The 22,544-nt window shown below is 41.1% G+C and overlaps 1 protein-coding gene across 3 annotated transcripts in view; it reads right to left on the reverse strand.

Moving 5' to 3' along the window:
* Positions 1–518: 518 nt before the first annotated feature.
* Positions 519–22,544, reverse strand: part of cpamd8 (C3 and PZP like alpha-2-macroglobulin domain containing 8) — a 112,532-nt gene continuing 90,506 nt past the window's right edge. For 2 of the 3 annotated variants that reach the window (XM_088349564.1, XM_088349563.1), the window contains exons 35-44: positions 21,724–21,786; positions 19,083–19,315; positions 16,920–17,007; positions 14,445–14,519; positions 14,253–14,358; positions 11,697–11,807; positions 11,405–11,617; positions 6,757–6,831; positions 4,408–4,600; positions 519–1,669 (exon numbers count right to left, since the gene is read on the reverse strand). In XM_088349564.1, coding sequence (XP_088205690.1) covers position 1,669; positions 4,408–4,600; positions 6,757–6,831; positions 11,405–11,617; positions 11,697–11,807; positions 14,253–14,358; positions 14,445–14,519; positions 16,920–17,007; positions 19,083–19,315; positions 21,724–21,786 — 1,158 coding nt within the window. In that variant the 3' untranslated portion in view covers positions 519–1,668. The remainder of the gene's footprint in view (positions 1,670–4,407; positions 4,601–6,756; positions 6,832–11,404; positions 11,618–11,696; positions 11,808–14,252; positions 14,359–14,444; positions 14,520–16,919; positions 17,008–19,082; positions 19,316–21,723; positions 21,787–22,544) is intronic. The other variant, XM_088349565.1, reaches the window with a different exon arrangement.

The raw sequence follows: 22,544 nt of genomic DNA on the forward strand, positions 1-22,544 counted from the left end.
AACAAACACCGCAATTAGGGTTTTTAGATAAATTAGATTTCTGGTTTTCCTATGGAAAAAAAAATCTTATTTTCCGGTTTCAAAACAATGACCCAAACAACCCAAAACTAAACAATGACCCAGTTATCCTGGGTTGTCTCAAACAATGTAACCCGATTTTTAAGGCTTTAATGACAAACAACACAACTTGTGAAAACATATGACAAAATTACCCAATCTTTTGTATTCTCATAAGCAAACAACCTAAAACGAAACAATGACCCAGTTATTTTGGGTTGTCCTGTACAATGTGACCCAATGTTTAAGGCTTTAATGACAAACAACGCAACTGATTAAAATATATGACGAATTCACCCATTTTTTTGTATTGTTATAAGCAAACAACCCACAACTGAACAATGACTTAGTTATTTTGGGTTGTTTTGTGCAATCTGACTCAATTTTTTAAAATCTTTATACACAAACTATACCATTCAAGTTTCAAGACGTAATAAAATTTGATTTCCGGTTTTGTTATAGAAAAAAAGGGTCAAAACAATGACCAGGTAATCTTGGGTTGTCTCATACAATGTGACCCAATTTTTAAGGCGTTATTAACAAACAATATCATTGAGGTTTTAAGACAAAATTACCCAATTTTATTTGTGGTTTTGTAATGGAAAAAAAAAGGGTATTTTTTACGGGTTCCAAAAGAATACAGTACCCAGTTATCTTGGGTTGTCTCACACAATGATAAGAAAGAAAAAGTGAGAGAGAGAAAGAAATGGATAGAGAGAGTAAGAAAAAGAGAGAGAATGAAATAAAGAGAAAAAGGGAGAGAAAAAGAGAGTAGGTATAAAAACAAGGAACCAAGAGTGAGAAAAAAGGACGAAAGAAAAAGACCGAGTGAGCACGAGAAAAAGAGAAGGAAAACAATCGAGAAAGGGTGAGGGTTAGAAAAAGAAGAGAAAAGAGGGGAAAAATAAATACATAAAAAAACAAGAAAAAGTGAGAGAAAGAAATGGATAAAGAGAAAGAGTGTAGGAAAAAGAGAGAGAATCAAATAGATAGAGAAAAAGAGAAAGAAATCCAGTTTCTTTGTGAGTGGCACCTGGCTTAGGCGATCTCAAGCGGACGTAATTGAACCTGCAGCTCCTTTTTCTCTTGTGCTTCTCTTATCATTGTCTTGCGGGCTGGATTCAAACCCTTCGGCGAGCCTGAACTGGCCCGCCGGCCGCATGCTGGACACCTATGCTATAGTACAAAACAACTGACTCATTCTAAAAAGGAAGTTGCACCCAGATCCATCACACGGGTCAACCCAGTTTGGTTTGTTTTTGCAGCCCAATGTTTTGTGTCTTTCTAAAACGTTAAAAAGTCATTTTTTGCCCTTAACGTATACGAGTGATCGATGAAAAAAAAGAGTTTGGGGGGGGGGTAGGCTTCTTCTAGCAACAAATAAATACCACGCACATTAAAAAAAGGAAAACAAAATGGCTTCCGTGACAAATCAATACTTGATTCCTACCGATTCTAAAAGCGAGTAAATAGGGGCAACACAATGAGGAGAGTGGACACGCATACTTTATATACACAGGCACTCGGGAGGCTTTGCGCTTCTTCCCCATTCGCTCGCATATTCACAAATATTGTACAAAAGGGACACAGATATGGCTTCTTTACGGCGTTTCTGCGGAGCACAGAGAAAAAGGGACAGTGAGTAGGTTAAAAAGGAATACTTGTGACAAATTTCAGTCTTCAAACTCATCGTTGTACAATATTTTGGAATACAGTAGACCCCTGAGATACGCCGCCCCCGCTTTATGATACAACAGAGGTCTGGAACCATTTTAGACCATAAAAGCCCCCCCAAAATGTATTTTTTGGGAAAAGAGCTACACCATATCCATTAAGACAAAACACAACAAAATAGCTGAACCTTTTTAATTTTTAGCATATTTTATTTCGCTGTTTGATGATTTTGAGATACAGTGGTACCTCCATCCACCCATTATCTGTACCGCTTATCCTCAGTTGGGTCACGGGGGTGCAGGAGCCTATCCCAGCTATCTTCGGGCAGGGGACACCCTGAATTGGTTGCCAGCCAGTCGCAGGGCACACAGGGACAGACAATTCGCTCGCTCATTCACACCGGCCAATTCACCTGATATGCATGTCTTTTGGAATGTGGGAGGAAACCTGTGCAAGCATGGGGAGACCATGCAAACTCCACAAAGGAGGTTCGATCTGCTCACTCATTCACACCTAGGGAGAATTTGGACCAGCCAATTCACCTGATATGTTTTTGGAATGTGGGAGGGAACCGGAGGGCCCGGAGGAAACCCACGCAAGCACTGAGAGAACATGCAAACTCCACACAGGAGGTTCGATCTCATGACCTACTTACAAATGTCTCTACATACTAAAGTTTTAGATTACAAAGTACATGAACAGGAAAATATTTGCCTCTAGTTTCAAAGGAGTTTCAAGATGCAAAGTCAAAAATACTGTACAGTACGTGCTGCTATTCAAGTTCTACCTGGCAACCAATGCATATGCCTGAATTTCAGCATGCTCTTCGTGTCCCCTTTCCTCTCTGTAAACACCTGGCAGCCAGGTGCGTATGCTACGAAGAGCTAGTATTTGCAATGGACCCGACGAAAGACATGCAGAAAAGTGGACAAGGAGAAAAGAAGAGGAAGAGACTTTTTCTGGCCGTCGAAACAAAGCGAGAGATAATTGAAAGGTATAAGAACACACAACCATGCAGGAGGAGTTCAGAGACGAGGACGCAGCCATTAATCCATCAGCCCAAATTAAAGATGTTTTGGCAATATTCCACAAAAACTCGGAATCCGTGGAAAAAGAATCACCAGAACTTGCCAGAAGCCGTCAAAAGCAGACGTCTTTGCATCACTTTTTCAAGAATTGCCAGGCAAAAAAGAAAAAATAGGACCAAAATGAAAAAGAAGTAAAAAGCTAAGAAAAAAACAAGCAAAAAGAGAAGGGGGAAAGCGAAACGAAAAAAAAGCAGAAAATAACAGGAAAAGTGGAAGTAAAAAGCTAAGGAAAAAAAGTAAACAAAATGGGGGGGAAAAATACTGAAAAAAAGTGTAAATACTCAGACCTGTGGAAGATTAGAGGGAACATTGCCTCTCACCCAATCAAAGTGCTTTATGTGTTTTGCTAGAGATTTCCGGGTGTTTGGAGTTTGTTCTGTGGCTTTTTGTCAAGTGTTTCATCAATGAACATACAGACGTTGACATAATCTCATGGCTCTCTTGAGTATCCAGTTATTTCTACAACTCAGATTTTTCTCTGAGTGATTGGTTTGCTTCTTCTCTGACTTTTTTTATGGGTTCACGGGAAAATTGATAAAATCTGCTGGGTCCAAAATATACATACAGCAGCACCTAATATTTGGTAACATGTCCCTTGGCCATTATCACTTCAATTGGGCCATCCATGAGCTTCTGGCAAGCTTTTGGTCGAAATGCTCTGAAATTGCTCCAAGTGACTTTTCAGTCATTGATTCACTTTTTCAGATCCATTCTGAGCTCCTTTGACTTTCCCATTGTAGCGTTTGTTGGCGTTTGTTCCAACGAGCCCCATTTAATTGGCCTCAGAGAAATCACCAGCCATAGTCAATCATAATCACTGTAAAGTAGGCTTAAACGTATTTGCTCAAGGTGTGTATTTCAGTTTGATGTTCCTATTGGCGTCTCTTAGTCTTCCTGTCTTTGTTTAAAGGTGTTGGGGGGTGGTCTTTCGCCTTTTGTCTCATCAAACCAGTACTTTTGCATGTCTTCTTGTTTCAATAAAACACTAAGGCAGGCTGGGGAAAAGCCAGAAGGAGCGTGGCCAGCGAGACGAAAAGAGAGTAAATCATCGGCTCCTCCCGGTCCTTCTCCAACTGCAGTTGTTTGCCTGAATTTCCTTCTACAGTTAGCCAATTTTTTTTTTTTAGCTCTCCCACACTTCAGTGGTCGTTTTAGACCCAACAACCACTCACAAGAAGTTAAGAGGCCATACTATGTAGCTCATTTCACTGACTTTTTAAGTCACTAAAATTGCTAATTCGTGATGCCGTATGTATATTCTTGTATATTGTTTAACGCGCTTCCACAAAAGGAGTATTTAGCCGACACCTTGACTCGGAACTGTAGTTAAAATTGTGTCCTATATAAACTGGACTGAACGCATTGGGCTGGCAGTATCGTCTCAGCTTCGCGGGTGCAACAATCGATAAGCTATTGAAAAATTGCACAACTCTTTTATCACCGAGCCAAATGTACCAAAAAAATAAAGTATTTTAGGATATATAATTTAACAGCTCTTGGGAGCCCCCTAGTGGTCGCGGGGCCCGCTTACGCCTCTGCATCCCCGGGGTCTACTGTAAGTATAAATTGACAGTATTCCCCCACGTACCATCGTTCCGGATTGTTCCCGGCGGGCGGCGCAGGACCGGTCCCGTCGGCAGGCAGGGGGCCCTCGGGGGCCGCGTCGGGACCGATTCGGTGGATAGCCGTGTCCGGCGCGTCGGCATCGGACAGGAAAGGCTCGGAGTCGTAATCGTAAGAGTAGTAGGAAACGTCCGCCATGGAGCCCTGCTCCTCTTCGCCTGGACACAGAATGAAAGGTAAGTTCAATTTATTTTCTTTTAAGCTATTTTCATTTAGCGTTTTTAGCATTTTATTATTGGTATATTTTATATTTTAATTTGTAGTATTCATTTATGAGCATTTTTTAAAAAACTGTATATTTCACTGTTTTTTGTATTTTCTGGCTGTTTATATCTTAATTAACTCAGTATTTTTTTTTAATTAATTTTCCATAGTACATTTTTACACTGATATATATTCGATCATTTATGTTATTATAATTAACATAAACCTCTCCAGGTTGTGTTTCATTTTTGATTATATTTGAATTGAATAGGTATTTTTCATTGAATTTGTATTTCTGAGTCGTGATGGCTTAGCCAGGCACAACGCGTTACCAACAGTGTTGGGTCCGTTCAAAATGTTATAACAGTGTTATTACTATGTTATTACTATGTTATTACCACGAATGTGATTTCTAGACTTTCCACAAGGCATATTTTTGTTGCTAACGATAATAATCTTAAGCTAACAGATCCATCACAACTCTCACAATTGCCATGGGAATTGTCTAGTTTATTTATAATATATTTTTACATTTAATGCATATTTTGTCATTTTGAATGATATACTTCGAAATGATATATTCTGTATTTGAATTTTAATCTATGATTTAGTAAGATTTGCGTTTTCATGTATTATTCTATTCATGTTTGTATTTTTTAAATTCTATTCTTGCTTTTTTAAGTATTTATTTTAATTTTATTTTATTTTAATTGCATCTGTAGTACACTATGTATGTTATTTTTGTTACGTGTTATGTTACATTACTACACTAACGCTATTCTTAATTTTTTTGATTGTAAAATATCTGTGCATTTTTTTGCCTTATATTATTTATATATATTGTTTTTATATTCATAATATTTTTTTATATTATATTGCTGTTTTAATCAATTGATTTGACACAATTGAGTATTTCAGGAAAGTTATGAATGGAGCGGACTTCCATCCATGATCTGCACCGCTTATCCCCAGTAGGGCCGCGGGGGTGCTGGAGCCCCTCCCAGCTTTCTTCTGGCAGTGGGCAGGGGACACCCTCAACTGGTTGCCAGCCAATCGCAGGGCACACAGGGACAGACAATTCGTTCGCTCATTCACACCTAGGGACATTTTGGTTAAGCCAATCAACCCGACATGCATGTTTTTGGAATGTAGGAGGAAACACAAGCAAGCACAGGGAGAACTTGCAAACTCCACACAGGAGGTTCGATCTCATGACCTCAGAACGGTGCCGCACACGTGTTAACCACTGCCCCACTGTGCTGCTTGTGATTTTCTAGTAAAATTATTTTTTTCCAGTGGTTGACAGAGTCTATTCAACTCTACTTTTCCTGGTAATGACATAGTAACAACATAGTAATAACACGATGTGTTGTTATTTTCGAAACGCATGTCCATTCAGGGTGCTTGTTGCGCTAATTCCCGACGAAAAGTCGCCCTGGGCTTGAAAAAGAGTGCTACAAAGCACAAGGAAGAATGAAAAACGACAGAAACCTAAAGTGACCAAACTGCAACATTTTTCTTTTCATTTTTTTGCAGAGACTACAAACTACGGAGATTTAATGTGAGAAAAAAGAAGTATTTTTAAAAGGAATTTTTTTTTAAAAAGGAAGAAAAAAAACAAGACGAGACGAAAACAGGGAAAAAATGAAAAGTAGGGGAATGGAAAATGGAGGAAAGAAAGAAAAAATGAATGGAAGAAAAGAGTAAAAAAGAAAAAAGTGCCATTTTTCTTAGTTTTTTTTATCTTATTCTATTATTCCTTTTACGTTTTCTTATTTCTCTTCTTTTCAAAAGTGATACGATGCGTTTTTGGTCACTTTGAGTCTCGGTATTTTGCCTTTTTAGCGCGACAGAATACAATACTGTCCCTTTAACTTTCGAATGAAGGCGGGGGGCCTCCAACGATCACCCCGCAGCCGCATTTGGCCCCCGAGCCGCGGGGCCGAAACCCTCGGTTTGGCCGCTTAAAGTTCAAGTATAACCTGCAATGATTTCGTTTGGCCACTGGATGGCCCCGTCATTCCGTTTTCTCCCCGGCTTCATATACATATAAGAGTAGAATTCAACAGAATACGTCGATATCTTTTTCCTGTATCTTTGTCGGTATCACCTATATGAATGGGCACCGAGGGCTGCTCCGTCTCCTGGCTCGCTATTGGCCGCTTGTCCTCTTCCTTGTTGTCCACTAGGGACACAAAAAGACGCAATTTTAGTTTTTCAATTGTCGTTAGCAGAAAATCCTAAAGAAAATGCTAAATTATAACCTTTATCTTCTTTGTTCCTTTATTGTTTTCTTTTATCCTCGCTGTTAAATGTGAAACTGGAGTGCTACGTCCAATTCCGTTGTCTCAATATGTTCAACCCATTTCGTAAAGGTAGATTCTATTCTATAAGTATATTCTATTCTATTCTAAAGACATTTTCTTCAGTGTACGGAGTTTGAAAAGGAAGTTCACATTTCTAATGAGGGTTCAAAACAGGATATAAGAAAATCAAATGCAGACAGGGTTTGTATACTTTCAAGGCTGATTCAAGCACTTTTCAAGCACTTTCAAGGCCATTTTTTAAAGAAATCCAACGCCGATCAAAAGAACTTTTTTTTAGGCTTTAATGACTATATAAAGTCACTATCTTGCTGCTAGTATATGCTGTGCTAGTTTCTTATCTATGATCCATGATCCTTTAGTGCAGGGGGGTCAAACTCAATTGAGCTGGGGGCCACATTCTTAAAAGAAAAATCTAGTAGGTTGAAGAAAAAGAAAGTGAGAAAAGGAAAGAGAAAAGGAGAGGGGGAAAGAAGAGAGAAAGAGAGAACATGGGAGACAGCGTAAGAGACAGAAACATGGAGAAAAAGTGAGAGAAAAAGTGAGAGAAATAGAGAGAGAGAGAGAACGCGATAGACAGAAAGTGAGAAAAAAAGGAGAGATAAACAGAGAGAAAAAAAGAGACCGAAAAAGAAAATTAAAGTGAGAAGGAGAAAGATCAAAAGAACAAAAAAGGAGAAAAAGATAGAGTAAAAAAAAAAAGAGAGAACAAGAGTGAGCATTAGAAAGAGAGTGAGGAAGAGTGAGACAAAGTGAGAAAAAAGAAGGAAAGAGCAAAAGAGAAATAGAAAAAAATGAGAAAAAGCAGGATAGAGAGAGGGTGAGAAGGAAAGAGAAAATTAGAGAGAAAAAGAGAAAAACAAAGAGAGCAAGACAAAGAAAGAAAATAGGGAAAAAAATGAAAGGGAGAGAGAAGATAATAGATGTTGGTTAGGAATCGAGCCAAAACCTCAGCTCCAGAAGAAAAATTCAAAAGAATATAACAAAATGTATGACGCTCCAAAACATAAATGTACATTAAAAGCATGGTGGAAAGAGGAGTTCACGTGGCTTGGAGCAGACGATTGCATGAATGAAGATGAGTCAATACAGGTACATACTGATGGTTAGGAATCGAGCCAAAACCTCAGCCCCAGAAGAAAGATTCAAAAGAAGCTAACAAAATGTATGACGCTCCTGAACGTAATCGTACATTATAAGCATGGTGGAAAGAAGAGTTCACGTGGCACGAATGAAGATGAGTCAATACAGGTACATACGGATGACAGATGGAAAACAGCCATGTCATATACACGCAATGAAGGTTATACCGTAAATCCCGGACTATAAGCCGCTACTTTTTCCCAAATGTTCAGCCCTGCGGCTTATTCAGTGAAGCGGCTAATTTATGGAATTTTTCTAACGGCCACAAGCGGCGCTCGAGTACAAAAGGTAAGATTTAGACCGGTGGAATATATGCACCGAGGAAGACTGCAATCTCTAAATTTTAGCATATATTTTCTGTAAAGTTAAGGTACGTTCCGATACTGAAGATGATGCCCCTGCAATAGTTATGAGAAGGAAGTTGAAGACGATCTACCGTGAATTTTACATTTACGGGATGCTCTTTTTTTTCACAGGTATGTTTGATACATTGCGAGCGTGATCCTACTAGCGTGTTGCTACCCGTCACAGTCACGGATTGGGATGAAAGTTATATTAATATTATTAAAGCTTTGAAAACTCTCTCGGTGTACCGTCTTTCTTCATAAATATGTGTAACCGTGTATAATATGTATTTGCAACTGTATATTTTTGTCATGTATTTATTTTAGAGATTTATTCTGTTATGTGTTCTACGGACGAATCAAAAATAAGGGGCGGAGCAAACACGGGCTGATGGGAAATGTGGTAAAGCTGAGTTACCGGTAGATCCGTTTGTTGTCGCAGCGGACAATAGTGGATATATATATTTTCCCACCCTTGACTTTGGAAATATACATTTTGTTTCCTTGGATTACTTTCAACGGGACCCCGACTTTACAAGTCTGCGGGTATCATTTTCTATTTGTGATGTCAACCGTGGTTCTGGATTTGGAATTTGTGGAACTTACAGCCTGGCCGGATTAAGCATGTGACTGTGTCTCAAACTTCAATGCGGGTGCCCGCGGCTTATACATAGGTGCCGCACGCTTGTGTACGTACAAGAGTGTCAAAGTGGTGGGTGTGGCTTATAATCAGGTGCGCTCTATAGTCTGGAATTTACGGTAAGTAGATTTACAATAAACTTCATTTTAAAGTGTTGTTCTGTTCTACATTCTGATCATCAATCCTTAATACTTGACTTTTTTGTGATTGGTCTCTCTTATTGTGTTTCAAGTTGTGAAAAACGGGGCAGGCGACTTTTCAAAGTCACGAGTTTCACGCATCGATTTTGTGTCGTTTATGGAGACAAACTACCAAAAACCACGGCAACGCCCACAATTCAAAGCATTATCAAGCACTCCACCCAAAACTGGACTTGAGAAGAATCCGCTTCACAGAGGCCGGTTCCAAAAATAGCCGGACCCAGAAGTGAGCGGCACCATCAAGAGCCACTCTGATTGTGTTCGCCCCCCCCCCCCCCCCCCCCCCCGTGTCCAAATAGGCTAACGAGTGCTACCGCGCATGAGTGTACACAAACAAACATTCCGACAAAGAAGACAAAGTTGCGCTTAATCCGTGTTTGCGGCCGCAGAGCTTGTTCTGAACGCTTCAAAGTCTTCAAAGGAGGCTTTTGTTGTCCTCGGAACAGGAATGCCACGGCGGTCTTCAAAGGACCGGGACAAAAAGACATTTAACGGGGCCCCTCCGATACAACGAGGGGTCAGAAAAGGGAGGGGGGGTGAGGGCTGTTTGTATACCAGTTTTCGTCAGAAAAACGGGCGCGCATGCGAAAAATGAAAGGAAGAAACATTCTGAATAGCTAGCGTCATTAGCTTATCCTAGATCGGTCGCAGTTCAATGATTGAGTCGTTAGTAGTTATTTGGATCGCGATGGCGGTGTCGGGAACGAAAAACGGGTCAGTAACCGGGACAGGAGAGGAAAAACGCGGTCGGGGTTGGAAGGGAGTCGTAAGCCGGGAAAGGAGAGTAGACGCGGTCGAGGACAAAAAGAGGTCAAAAGGCGGGACGGGAGAGTAGACGTGGTCAGGATGAAAAACGGGTCGTAGCCGGAGACAAACGGGGAGCTCGTGAACGGACAAGTCGAACACACGGCGAGACGCGGATTGTCGACGCCAAAAACGGGTCGATAGTCGGGACAGGGAAGCGAAAACGTGGTTGGGATTAAAAACGGGTCGTAAGCCAGGACGGGGAGCAAAGCATGGTCGGAATATTAAACAGGTCGTAGCCGGAGACAAACGGGGAGCTCAGGAACGGAAAAATGAAAAAACGGATGCAAAAACGGGACAGGGGGGAGTCAGGGTCAAAATGCTTGCCTTGTTAGAACAGAGGTTTGCTGACAGACTGACAAACAGAGAATGAAAGTCCTCAACTGAACTGCTTTCTTTAGTTTTGTGTCCTTCATCCAAAAACAGGTCGATAGCCGGGACAGGAGAGCGAAAACGTGGTCGGGATCAAAAACGACTCATTTGGACCGCTTTTCTTTGGTCGAAGCTAACATCTCAGCTTTAAATATTCAACCCTAAACGCGGTTGGGATCAGAAACAGGTCGTAAGCCGGGACGGGAGAGCAAAGCGTGGTCGGAATCAAAAACAGGTCGTAGCTGGAGAACAGACAAGTGAAAAAACGGGACAGGCGGGAGTCAGGGTCAAAATGCTTGCCTTGTAAGAACAGAGGTTTGCTGACAGACTGACAACCAGAGAGAATAAAAGTCCTCAACTGAACTGCTTTCTTTAGTTCTGTGTCCTTTGTCCAAATACTCAGTCTGAAACCTGAAAGTTGGACGTGGATTGTCGACGCCAAAAAAAGGGTCAATAGCCGGGACAGGAGAGCGAAAACGCGGTCGGGATCAAAAACAGGTCCTAAGCCGGGATGGGAGAGCAAAGCGTGGTCGGAATCAAAAACAGGTCGTAGCCAGAGAAAAACAGGGAGCTCAAGAACAGACACAGGAGAGCGAAAACGTGGTTGGGATCAAAAACAGGTCGTAAGCCGGGACGAGAGAGCAAAGCGTGGTCGGAATCAAAAACAGGTCGTAGCCAGAGAAAAACAGGGAGCTCAAGAACGGACACAGGAGAGCGAAAACGTGGTTGGGATCAAAAACAGGTCGTAAGCTGGGACGGGAGAGCAAAGCGTGGTCGGAATCAAAAACAGGTCGTAGCCGGAGAAAAAGGGGGGCTCAGAACGGACAAGTGAAAAAAACGGGCGAGACGTGGATGGTCGACGCCAACGGTACTAATTCGTTAAAATAAGACACGATAGCGGGGATGAAATCAAAATGGCTGCCATTCTTACTGTGAGGACAGTAGGACGCAGAAACTTGCTTGAGGTGCGTCCCGTTGCGGCAGGCGAAGACGTCCATCCGGCAAAGGTTCTGGTAGACCCGTCCGTCGGAACCGCAAACGGGTTCTCCGTCGTAGCCGCAATCTCGATGACACGCGCAGCGTTCAAACTGTTCCGCCTCCGGGCAGCCGAACACGTTGTTGCACGGGTCGGCTTGCGCAAACGCTGAAAAAAAAAATCGATTTTTTTTCTGAATAGGAAACAGACGGGAGCAGCGGCGAGACAAGAGCAGGGTCGGTTTTACCACTCCAGTGACTGGACGAACTCTCCACCTCGTTGCAGGTGGGCCCGTCGCACAGCTCGCGGGCCAGGGGGCTGCTCTCGCTCACGTTGTAGAAACGAGTGGCCTCGAATGCTAAAAAACAAAAAACGTACGACTGAAAAATCCGTTTTGGATTCCATTAACTGACTACTCGCCGTTTGTCAAATTATTCATGTCCGGTATTGTTCCCGTTTATTTTGTCCTGTTTAATTTCGGTTTCCGGTTTAGTTCCAGTCTATTTTTGTCCTGTTTGTTATTTTCTCCAGTTTTTGTTCCCGTCTAGTTTCTCCTGTTTATTTTGATATCCTGATTTATTATCTATCCTGTCTGTCCTGTCCTGTCCGGTATCGACCCCATCCGTCCGATATCAACTCGGGCAATTGGTATCGATCTCTTTGGTCTCTGGCTCCCTGTCTTTCCACGCCAGACCGGCTGCCTAACGTGCATGACTCCCCATTTCCGTCAACAAACTTCTGCCCCGCAAGACGTGGGTTTCGACTCGGTCCTGTTCCTGTTGGTATTTCCTGTCCGGTATTGTTCCCGTTTATTTTGTCCAATTTCCCTTCGGTGATGAATAAAGTATCTATCTATCTATCTATCTGTTTAATTTCGGTTTCCAGTTTTGTTTCCGTCTATTTTTATCCTGTTTATTATTTTCTCCAGTATTTCGCTCCTGTCTAGTTTCTCCTGTTTATTTTCGATATACTGATTCGTTATCTGTCCTGTCCGGTATCAACCCCATCTGTCCGATATCTGCTCTGGCAATTGGTATCGATCTCGTCTGCCTCTGGCTTCCTGTCTTTCCACGCTGCCTAACGTGCATGACTCCCCATTTCCCGTAAAATAAAAGGCTTGTGTGAGAACGTCACGCGTTTGGGTCCTGATCCTGTTGGTACTTCCAGTCCGGTATTGTTCCCATTTGTTTTGTCCTGTTTAATATCAGTTTTTGGTTTAGTTCCAGTCTATTTTTGTCCTGTTTATTATTTTCTCCAGTTTTCATTCCCATCTAATTTCTCCTGTTTATTATCGATATCCCGATTCATTATCTATCCTGTCTGTCCTGTCCGGTATCGACCACATCTATCCGATATCAACTCTGGCAATTGGAATCGATCTCTTTGGTCTCTGGCTTCCTATCATGACTCCCCATTTCCGTCAACGAACTTCTGCCCCGTAATACGTGGGTTTTAACTCGGTCCTGTTCCTGTTGGTATCTCCTGTCCGGTTTTGTTCCCGTTTATTTTTTCCTGTTTAATTTTGGTTTCCAGTTTTGTTTCAGTCTATTTTTGTCCTGTTTATTATTTTCTCCAGTATTCGTTCCCGTCTAGTTTCTTCTGTTTATTTTCGATATACTGATTCATTATCTGTCCTGTCCGGTATCAACCCCATCTGTCCTATATCTGCTCGGTCAATTGGTATCGTTCTCCTTAGCCTCTGGCTTCCTATCATTCCACGCCAGACTGCTGCCGAACGTGCATGACTCCCCATTTCCCGTAAAATAAAAGGCTGGTGTGAGAACGTCACGCGTTTGGGTCCTGACCCGGTTCTGGTTCCTGACAACCGCTCGTCTTCTATTATCTCCTTTTCCCATTTTCTTTCAATATTTCATGCATATGTGTAAATTTTGTGTAAATGATAACTATAACCCTTATCCTCCTTGTTTTATTACCTTGTCTTCTCTGTTCCTTTATCTTCTTGTTTTTTTTTTTACCTCACTGTGAATGTGTGAACCTGGAGTGTCATGCCCAATTTCGTTGTCACAATATGTTATCCCATTTTGTAACAATGACAATTAAGGTATATTCTATTCTAAAAAAAAAATATCCAAAATGGCTTTAAAAGTTTTTCCTTTAGAACAGAGGTGTCAAACATGCGGCCCGCGGGCCGGATCAGGCCCGCTAGGGGATTGGATCCGGCCCGCGAGACAACGCTCAGAGAAGCGCAAGAGAAAGAGAGCAGTAGGTTGAAATAGGTCCACTTGATGTTGCCAAAGCTAGCTGCCTCTCACAAACCCTTCACTTGTATTTCTCTCTCTCTAATTTCTCTTTCTCTCTCTTCCTCCATTTTCTCTCTCTTTCTCTATCTCTCTCTGTCTCTGTTCCTTTTTGTCTCTTTCTCGCTCTGTCTTTTTACCTTCTTTTGCGCTCTCTTCATTTTTTTCTTTACTCTCTTTCTCTCTTGCTTTCCCCTTTCTCTCCTTCCCTCCTCTTTTTCTCTTTCTATTTCTCGTTGGATTTCGTTCTTTCACTTTCTTTCCCCCTCTCTCGCTATTTCTGTTTTCATCCTTTGTTTCTCACGCTCGCTTTCTCTTTTTTGTCCCGCCTTCTCTGCCTTTCTCTCCCTATCTTTCTCTTATTTCTTTCTCTTTTTTTTCTTTCTCTCTAATCTACTAAACCGGCCCCTGAGAGAATGTTTGTTCTATCGTGTGGCCCCCGAGCTTAAATGAGTTTGACACCCCTGCTTTAGAAGGATTTTCTCGAAGGTTTTCTCCGGACTTCATTATAAAAAATGGGAATTCTCATTTTTTTTACGGGATACCTGGCTCATAGTAGTCGTAGATCTTGACCGGGACGGGGGCGGTCTTCCCCACAATGTAGTCCCTGAGGGCCTGGAAGACCACGCAGGTCACGCACTGGCTGGGAATCTCCAAAAAGGAAAACCAACCAGGTTGAGACCCGCTACGTGGCTTTTTTTTGTTATTTTCCCGAAATCGTGGAAAAAAAACCAAACCTCGTCAAAGTAGAAGAAGACTTTCCTCCCGTCCATCTCGTACCTCTTCAGACCGACACGCTTGTCCGTCAGAAGCTGCCGGGGGAAGAAAATACAATCCTAAATATAAGAACGCTAAACGATGAAATCAAAACAATAAAAAGATATTGGATTTTTACTCTACGTAATGTAGTATTCGACCACTAGATGGCACTTGTGATGTCTTATGCCAGGGGTGTCAAACTGGTTTTAGCTGGGGGGCCACAAATGCTCTAAAAAAATCTCACGGGGGCCGGAGTAGTAAGTTGAAGAGAAAGAGAGAGGGAGAAAAAGAGAGAGAAAGAGAAAAACAAAGAGAGCAAGACAAAGAAAGAAAATAGGGAAAAAAATGAAAGGGAGAGAGAAAGAGAGGGAGGGAAAGAGAGAGCGATCAACAGATAGGGAGAAGAACAGTGAGAGAAAAAGAGAGAGCAGAATAGAGATAGGAATGGAGGAGAAGGGGAAATGAATATAGAGGGGGAAAGAAAGTGAAAAAAGAGAAAGATAAAATGAATAAGAGAAGTGAAACGACAGAAAGAAAAAGAGTCAGCAGGAGAAAAAGAGACAAAGTGAGGTGAGAGAGGGAGAGAGAAAGAGAGAAAGAAAGAGAGAGAAAGAGAGAGAGAGACAGACAGAAAGAGAAAAAGAAAGAGAGAGAGAGAGAAAAAGAAAGAGACAGAGAGAGAGAGGTCGAAAAAGGGAAAGAAAGAGGGTGAGAAAGAAAGAGAAAAATAGAAAGAAAGAATAAATGTGTAAATCAGAGAGAGAAAATACAAAGAGAGCAAGATAGAGAAAAAGAAAATGTTAGAGAGTGAGAGAGAAATCGAGAAAAGAGAAAAAGAGAGAGAAAATACAAAGAGAGCAAGATAGAGAAAAGGAAAATGTTAGAGAGTGAGAGAGAAATCGAGAAAAGAGAAAAAGAGAGAGAGAAAGAGAGGGAGGGAATAAGAGTGATAAACAGATAGGGAGAACAAGGAAGACAAAGTAACAGTGAGAGAAAGAGAGAGAGAGAGAGAGAGAGAAAGAGAGAGAGAAAAAGAAACAGAAAAAAAGTGAGGTGAGAGAGAGAGAGAGAGAGGTTGAAAAAGGGAAAGAAAGAGGCTGAGAAAGAAAGAGAAAAATAGAAAGAAAGAGAATTAAAATGTAAATTAGAGAGAGAAAATAGAAAGAGAGCAAGACAGAGAAAAAGAAAGAGTTAGAGAGTGAGAGAGAAATAGATAAAAGAGAAAAAGAGAGAGTGAACAGGACAAAGAAAGAGAGGGAGGAATAAACAATAAAGAAGTGAGTCAGAGATAAATGGAGAAATACGACCACAATTGTTTTGCAAGTGTTAACTGGCTTTGCTGACATCCGGTGGAAATATTTCAAACTACAGCTCATTTTCCTCTTGCGCTTCTCTCACTGTTGTCTTGCGGGCCGGATTTAAACCATCGGTGGGCCTGATCTGGCCCGCGGGCCGCCTGTTTGACACCTGTGTCTTATGCCAAGGAAAACCAATCCCAAATGAGCACAGCGTAGCAGCAAGATGCCAGACAAACATGGTGCAAGACTACTAGTTTTTGTTCGTACCACTGGGGGGCACTCTATTTGACACACTGTCCCTTTAGGAATATTTTAATTTCGATTCTATTTTATATTCTATTAAATGAAAAATGAAAATTTAAATTAGAAAAATACTAATAATTGTATTTAATTATAACTTAATTTATTTGTGTATTACAATTTATTTTGAAATCTGAAATTAAAACAATAAACAAATAGTAAACTTTTAAATTATTTATACATCTGTTTTAATTAGAATTTTAATTGGATCTTGAAAGTATTTATTTCTAATTATTTTTTTTAAATTTAATTTTCAATGTTACAGATATCAAAACAATAATAAAATGATTTTTTTTAAATAAATGAAAGAAAATATTAAAAATTCAAGTATTAATTTAATCATAATACAATACTAATATAAAGAGCAAATACAATATTAAAATTAATGAAAAATTGAATTATAATAAAATAATACATGAAAATATCGGCAGTTATTTGTATCTTTTATTTAAATTTTTTTAAATATTTTCACATTTGAGTTTTTACAAAGAAAGAAAATAAAGTCAATTAAAATTAATTAAAAATTAAATCATAATAAAATAATACATAAAAATATCGGCGGTTATTTGTATCTTTTATTTTAATTTTTTAAATTATTTTCACATTTTAGTTTTTACATAAAAAAAAAATAACGTCAATTAAAATTAATTAAAAATTAAATTATAATGAATTCATACATAAAAATATCAGCAATATTTGTATCTTTTATTTCATATTTTTTATTATTTTCACATTTTAGTTTTTACATAAAAAAATAAAGTCAGTTAAAATGAATTAAAAATTAAATTATAATGAAATATATGCAAATATTGGCAGGGTGCATCGGGGATACCCCCCCAAAAAAGATGGCCGTACCCTCTCCAGGCTTTCCTCATCGGCCCGGAAACCGGAAATCATGGGGACCTCGATGACGGCCATGTTGGAAGAACCCGAGTGAAGCCACCTGGAAACAGAAGCAAAAGTCGTCTAAAGCAATGGTTCTCAACCGGTGGCTCGGGACCCAAAAGTGGGTCTCGGGCTCTGCCTTTGGCAAAATAATGCGACGAACCGAGAGTCATTTCAACTCCTTGACAGTAGATGGCGGTAATGAGCTACGAGTGCGAATCAACACCCCCAATTTCTTAACAAAACGACCACTTACGTGTGGGAGAGCTAAAAAAAAAATATTGGCTAATCGTAGAAGGAAATTACGGCAAAGACGTTTTGAGTTTTCTAGACAACTGCAGTTGGAGATAGGAGCTTTCGACTCTCTGGCCAAAAACACCCTCTGAAAAACTTCCCCCTCTGCGCTGTGTTTTATTGAAGTCACAAGGGTGGAAAAGCACCGAGACAAAGAGGAGAAGAAACTCCATCTGACCCTCCCCTCTGGGACAGTACCGACACATTAAAACAAAGACAGAAAAACTCCGAGACGCCAATAAGGGCCAACTGATTAGAAATACACACTTTTTAAGCAAATACGTTTAAGCCTACTTTACAGTAAGTAAATGTCCAGGGTTCAAGCAATTTTCAAGGCCAATTTTTTTTACATTTCCAGTACCTTCTAAGGAAGACATCCAGCGTGTTTTTCTGAGTCTGCTTTGATGACAGAAATAAAGTCGCTAACTTGCTGCTAGCACGTGCTCTGTGATATTTTAAGCTGTTTCTATATATGATCCAGGATTGTTTTGTGTCAACAGGCTGCTGTAAACTGCCATGAATTATTTCTCTCTCCCTATCCATTTGTATCTCTCTTGCTATCTATCTTTCTCTATCTTAAATACTTTCTCTATCTAGCTCTCTCTCTCTCTCTCTCTCTAACTTTTCTCTATTTATTTTTCTCTTCCACTCTCTTTATCTATTTATTTATCTCTATATCTTATTCAATCTCTTGATCTCTCCCTTTATCTCTCTCTCGTTCTCACTCTCTTTATTCCTCTCTCTATCTCCCTCTTTATCTCTCTCTCTTTCTTTATTTCTCTATCTCTCTTTATTTCTCTCTATCTCTCCCTGTATTTTGCTCTCTTTATCTTATTCTCCTTCTCTCACTTTATCCATCTATATGTTTCTCCCTCTTTCTATATATATATCTATTAATCGCTCTCTATTTATTTTCTCTCTCTCTTTCCCCTCCCTCTATCCATTTCTCTCTCTCTCTCTCTTCATTTATTTATTTATCTCTTTATCTTTTTCTTTCTCTTTCTCTTCACCTTTATCTCTCCCTGACTCTCTTTATTTCTCTTTATTGATCTCTCCCTCTTTTTATCAGTCTCGCTCTTTATCCCTCTCTCTCTTTATCTTATTCTCCTCTCAATGTATCTATTTATCTATTAATCAATTTTTTTCCTCTCTCTTTATCTATTTCTTTATCTCTTTCTCTATCTCATTCTTTCTCTTTATCTCTCCCTTTATCTTTCTCTCGTTCTCTTTATTCCTCTCTCTATCTTTATCTCTCTCTTTCTTCATTTCTCTATCCCTTTATTTCTCTCGCTCCATCTCTCCCTGTATTTTGCTCTCTTTGTCTTATTCTCCTTCTCTCACTTTATCTATCTATCCGTTTCTCCCTCTATATATATTTATTAATCGCTCTCTATTTATTTTCTCTCTCTCTTTCTCTCCCTCTCTCTTGATCTCTTTATCTTTTTCTTTCGCTTCATCTTTATCCTATTATCTGTTAATCTCTCTCTCTCTCTCTCTCTCTCTCTCTCTCTCTCTCTCTCTCTCTCTCTCTCTCTCTCTCTCTCTCTCTCTCTCTCTCTCTCTCTCTCTCTCTCTCTCTCTCTCTCTCTCTCTCTCTCTCTCTCTCTCTCTCTCTCTCTCTCTCTCTCTCTCTCTCTCTCTCGCTCTCTCTCTCGCTCTCTCGCTCTCTCGCTCTCTCTCTCATAAAAAAAATGTTTAAATCGCACAACCGATTCCCTCAACGCAAAATGTTTTGACGATTTGGGTCCCGGCTAGTCTTTAGGGTGGGACACTAGGTCCCGAAGGGAGACCGCTTGAGAACCTTAGACCCAAAGGAGGTCGGCAAGTGGCGCTTCCTACCTGGCGCACACCTCCAAAGAGATGCGCAAATCCATCTTGTCCCGGTGGGCCGAAGGGTCCTCGTCGTCGGTCGGCGCCCGACGTTTACGGTTCAATTCCGAGCGGTTGTCGGCACGCCGTCGGGGGCCGGCGTAACGCGGGGAGGCGGGAAGAGGGGGAAGCTCCTTCAGGTCCACTTTCAGGTGGAAAGCCGGCTTGGAAACCGGGTCGGGGACGTTGTAGGAGACGTCGATCTGGGAAGATCGGATGGATTGACTTTGAATGATTAAGGATGGATGCGGACTTCAAACAAAAATGCGGTTTTTCCAGGAATCGACTCCTTGCCCTGAAGAATTCTCGTGCCGGCGTGATGAGGGGGCCCTATCGTGGATACAGAGCCGGAGCTAGCTAAGCGGTTAGCGGCGTTATAAGTCTTGGGTACCGTCTGTAATCATGCTAAATGTGAACACTCTACCAAATAAGACCGACGAACTGGCCGCGCTGGTGAAAAACATCAAAGCGTACAGGGAGTGCAGTTTGCTGTGTTTTAAGGAAACGTAGCTCACGTCTAGCATCCCGGACGCTAACGTGGAGCTACCCGGCTTCAGCGCTGTTAGGGCAAACAGAGACACGAGTTGGTGTAACCCTGGGCACAACGATTTCCATCTGCTGCAGGGACGTCCAACTTTTGGCCTAACGTGTGACGTCATCCACTCCGCTGTGGCTAAACTACAAACACAGCACCCTGAGGCCATCCTTTTAATCTGTTAATAAACAACACAAGGATACTGCTGGAAGTGTGAATTTCCCTACGAGGATGAATCAAGTATCTATCTGTCTAGACATCTATCTATCCAGACATCTACTTAGCTAGACATCTAGACATCTATACAGTCATCTATCTATATATCTAGACATCTATAGAGACATCTATATCCATCCATCTAAACACCTATACAGACATCTATCTATCCATCTATCTATCTATCTATCTATCTAGACATCTATACAGACATCTATCTATCTACACATTTAGAAAAACATCTATCCATCTATCTAGACATCCATCCATCTATCTATCTACCTATACAGACATCTATCTATCTATCTACAGTCATCTATCTATATATCTAGACATCTATAGAGACATCTATCCATCCATCTATCTATCCAGACATCTATCTATCTAGACATCTATACAGACATCTATCTATCTACACATTTAGACAAACATCTATCCATCTATCTATCTTTCTAGACATCTATCTATCTATCTATCTATCTATACAGACATCTATCTAGACATATATCTAGCTAGACATCTAGACATCTATACAGTCATCTATCTATATATCTAGACATCTATATCTATCCATCTAAACACCTATACAGACATCTATCAATCTATCTATCCATCCATCCATCTATCTATACAGACATCTATCTATCTAGACATCTATACAGACATCTATCTATCTACACATTTAGACAAACATCTATCCATCTATCTATCTTTCTAGACATCTATCTATCTATCTATCTATCTATCTATCTATACAGACATCTATCTAGACATATATCTAGCTAGACATCTAGACATCTATACAGTCATCTATCTATATATCTAGACATCTATATCTATCCATCTAAACATCTATCCATCTATCTATCTTTCTAGACATCTATCTATCTATCTATCTATCTATACAGACATCTATCTAGACATATATCTAGCTAGACATCTATACAGTCATCTATCTATATATCTAGACATCTATATCTATCCATCTAAACACCTATACAGACATGTATCAATCTATCTATCCATCCATCCATCTATCTATCCAGACATCTATCTATCTAGACATCTATACAGACATCTATCTATCTACACATTTAGACAGACATCTATCTTTCTATCTATCCAGACATCTATCCATCTATGTAGACATCTATCCAGACATCTATCTATCTAGACATCTATCCATCTATGTAGACATCTATCCAGACATCTATCTATCTAGACATCTATCCATCTTTGTAGACATCTATCCAGACATCTATCTATCTAGACATCTATACAGACATCTATCAATGTATCTATCTAGACATATATCTATCTAAACATCTAGACATCTATCTATCTATCTATCTATCTATCTAGACATCCAAACATCTATACAGACTATCTATCTATCTATCCATCTTAATAAATGGAATTATCATTTGAAAACTGCATTTCTTTGGGTTGATGTTTGATGAAAGAAAACCTTTGCGAGTGATAAATAGGCAAAAAACAGACCAATCGGGAAGGGGGCAACATGATTTTCAGGGCACTCTAGACCAAAGCACACATGGTGCCAGGGGTGCCATTTCCCGTCAGGTGTTGTGTGTTGTCTGCGGCAGTGAAAGAATGTGCGCGTGGCACGAAGTAGCATGACGTTTTCACAAAAATCTTTGGCATCTTTCTCCGAGACAAAACAAACACCAACACTGACGGGATTAGGAAAAGATGAGGTGGGGGGAAGTGAGAGAGGGGCAGGAAAGCGTTAGCTTGTCTCGCGTCAAGAGAGGAAGTCATTAGCGTCCTGTCCCGGAGAGCCAAACCATAAAAGAGTCGGTTCCTAAACTTTACCAGATGATGGCTTTTGTTTGTGTTTACCTGCATGAGACAGCAGCCTTCTCCTTTGGCACTGACGAAAAGGCTCGTAGGAATGCTAGGAATCTGAGGAAAAACAGGAACAGGAAACGGAACGGTAAGGGAGCGGTGAATCATAGATCAGTACGTATTCGTAGTAATTAATGCATTTATCCATTAACAGCACCGCTTATCCGCACGTTGCGGGAGCCCATCCCAGGCATCTTCGGGCAGTGGGGAGGGGACACCCTGAACCGGTTGCCGGACAGTCCCAGGGAACACCGGGAAGGACAACTCACGGGGTCCAGCTAATTAACCTGGGTGCCCGGGGGGAACTCACACAAGCAAAGGGAGTACCGCCTATCCGCACGTTGCGGGAGCCCATCCCAGGCATCTTCGGGCAGTGGGGAGGGGACACCCTGAACCGGTTGCCATACAGTCCCAGGGAACACCGGGAAGGACAACTCACGGGGTCCAGCTAATTAACCTGGGTGCCCGGGGGGAACTCACACAAGCAAAGGGAGTACCACCTATCCGCACGTTGCGGGAGCCCATCCCAGGCATCTTCGGGCAGTGGGGAGGGGACACCCTGAACCGGTTGCCGGACAGTCCCAGGGAACACCGGGAAGGACAACATACGGGGTCCAGCTAATTAACCTGGGTGCTCGGGGGGAACCCACACAAGCAAAAGGAGTACCACCTATCCGCACGTTGCGGGAGCCCATCCCAGGCATCTTCGGGCAGTGGGGAGGGGACACCCTGAGCCGGTTGCCATACAGTCCCAGGGAACACCGGGAAGGACAACTCACGGGGTCCAGCTAATTAACCTGGGTGCCCGGGGGGAA

This window comes from Urocampus carinirostris, chromosome 12 (genome assembly GCF_059441175.1).
Source record: "Urocampus carinirostris isolate Australia breed hairy pipefish chromosome 12, RoL_Ucar_1.0, whole genome shotgun sequence".
Taxonomy (NCBI): Eukaryota; Metazoa; Chordata; class Actinopteri; order Syngnathiformes; family Syngnathidae; genus Urocampus; species Urocampus carinirostris.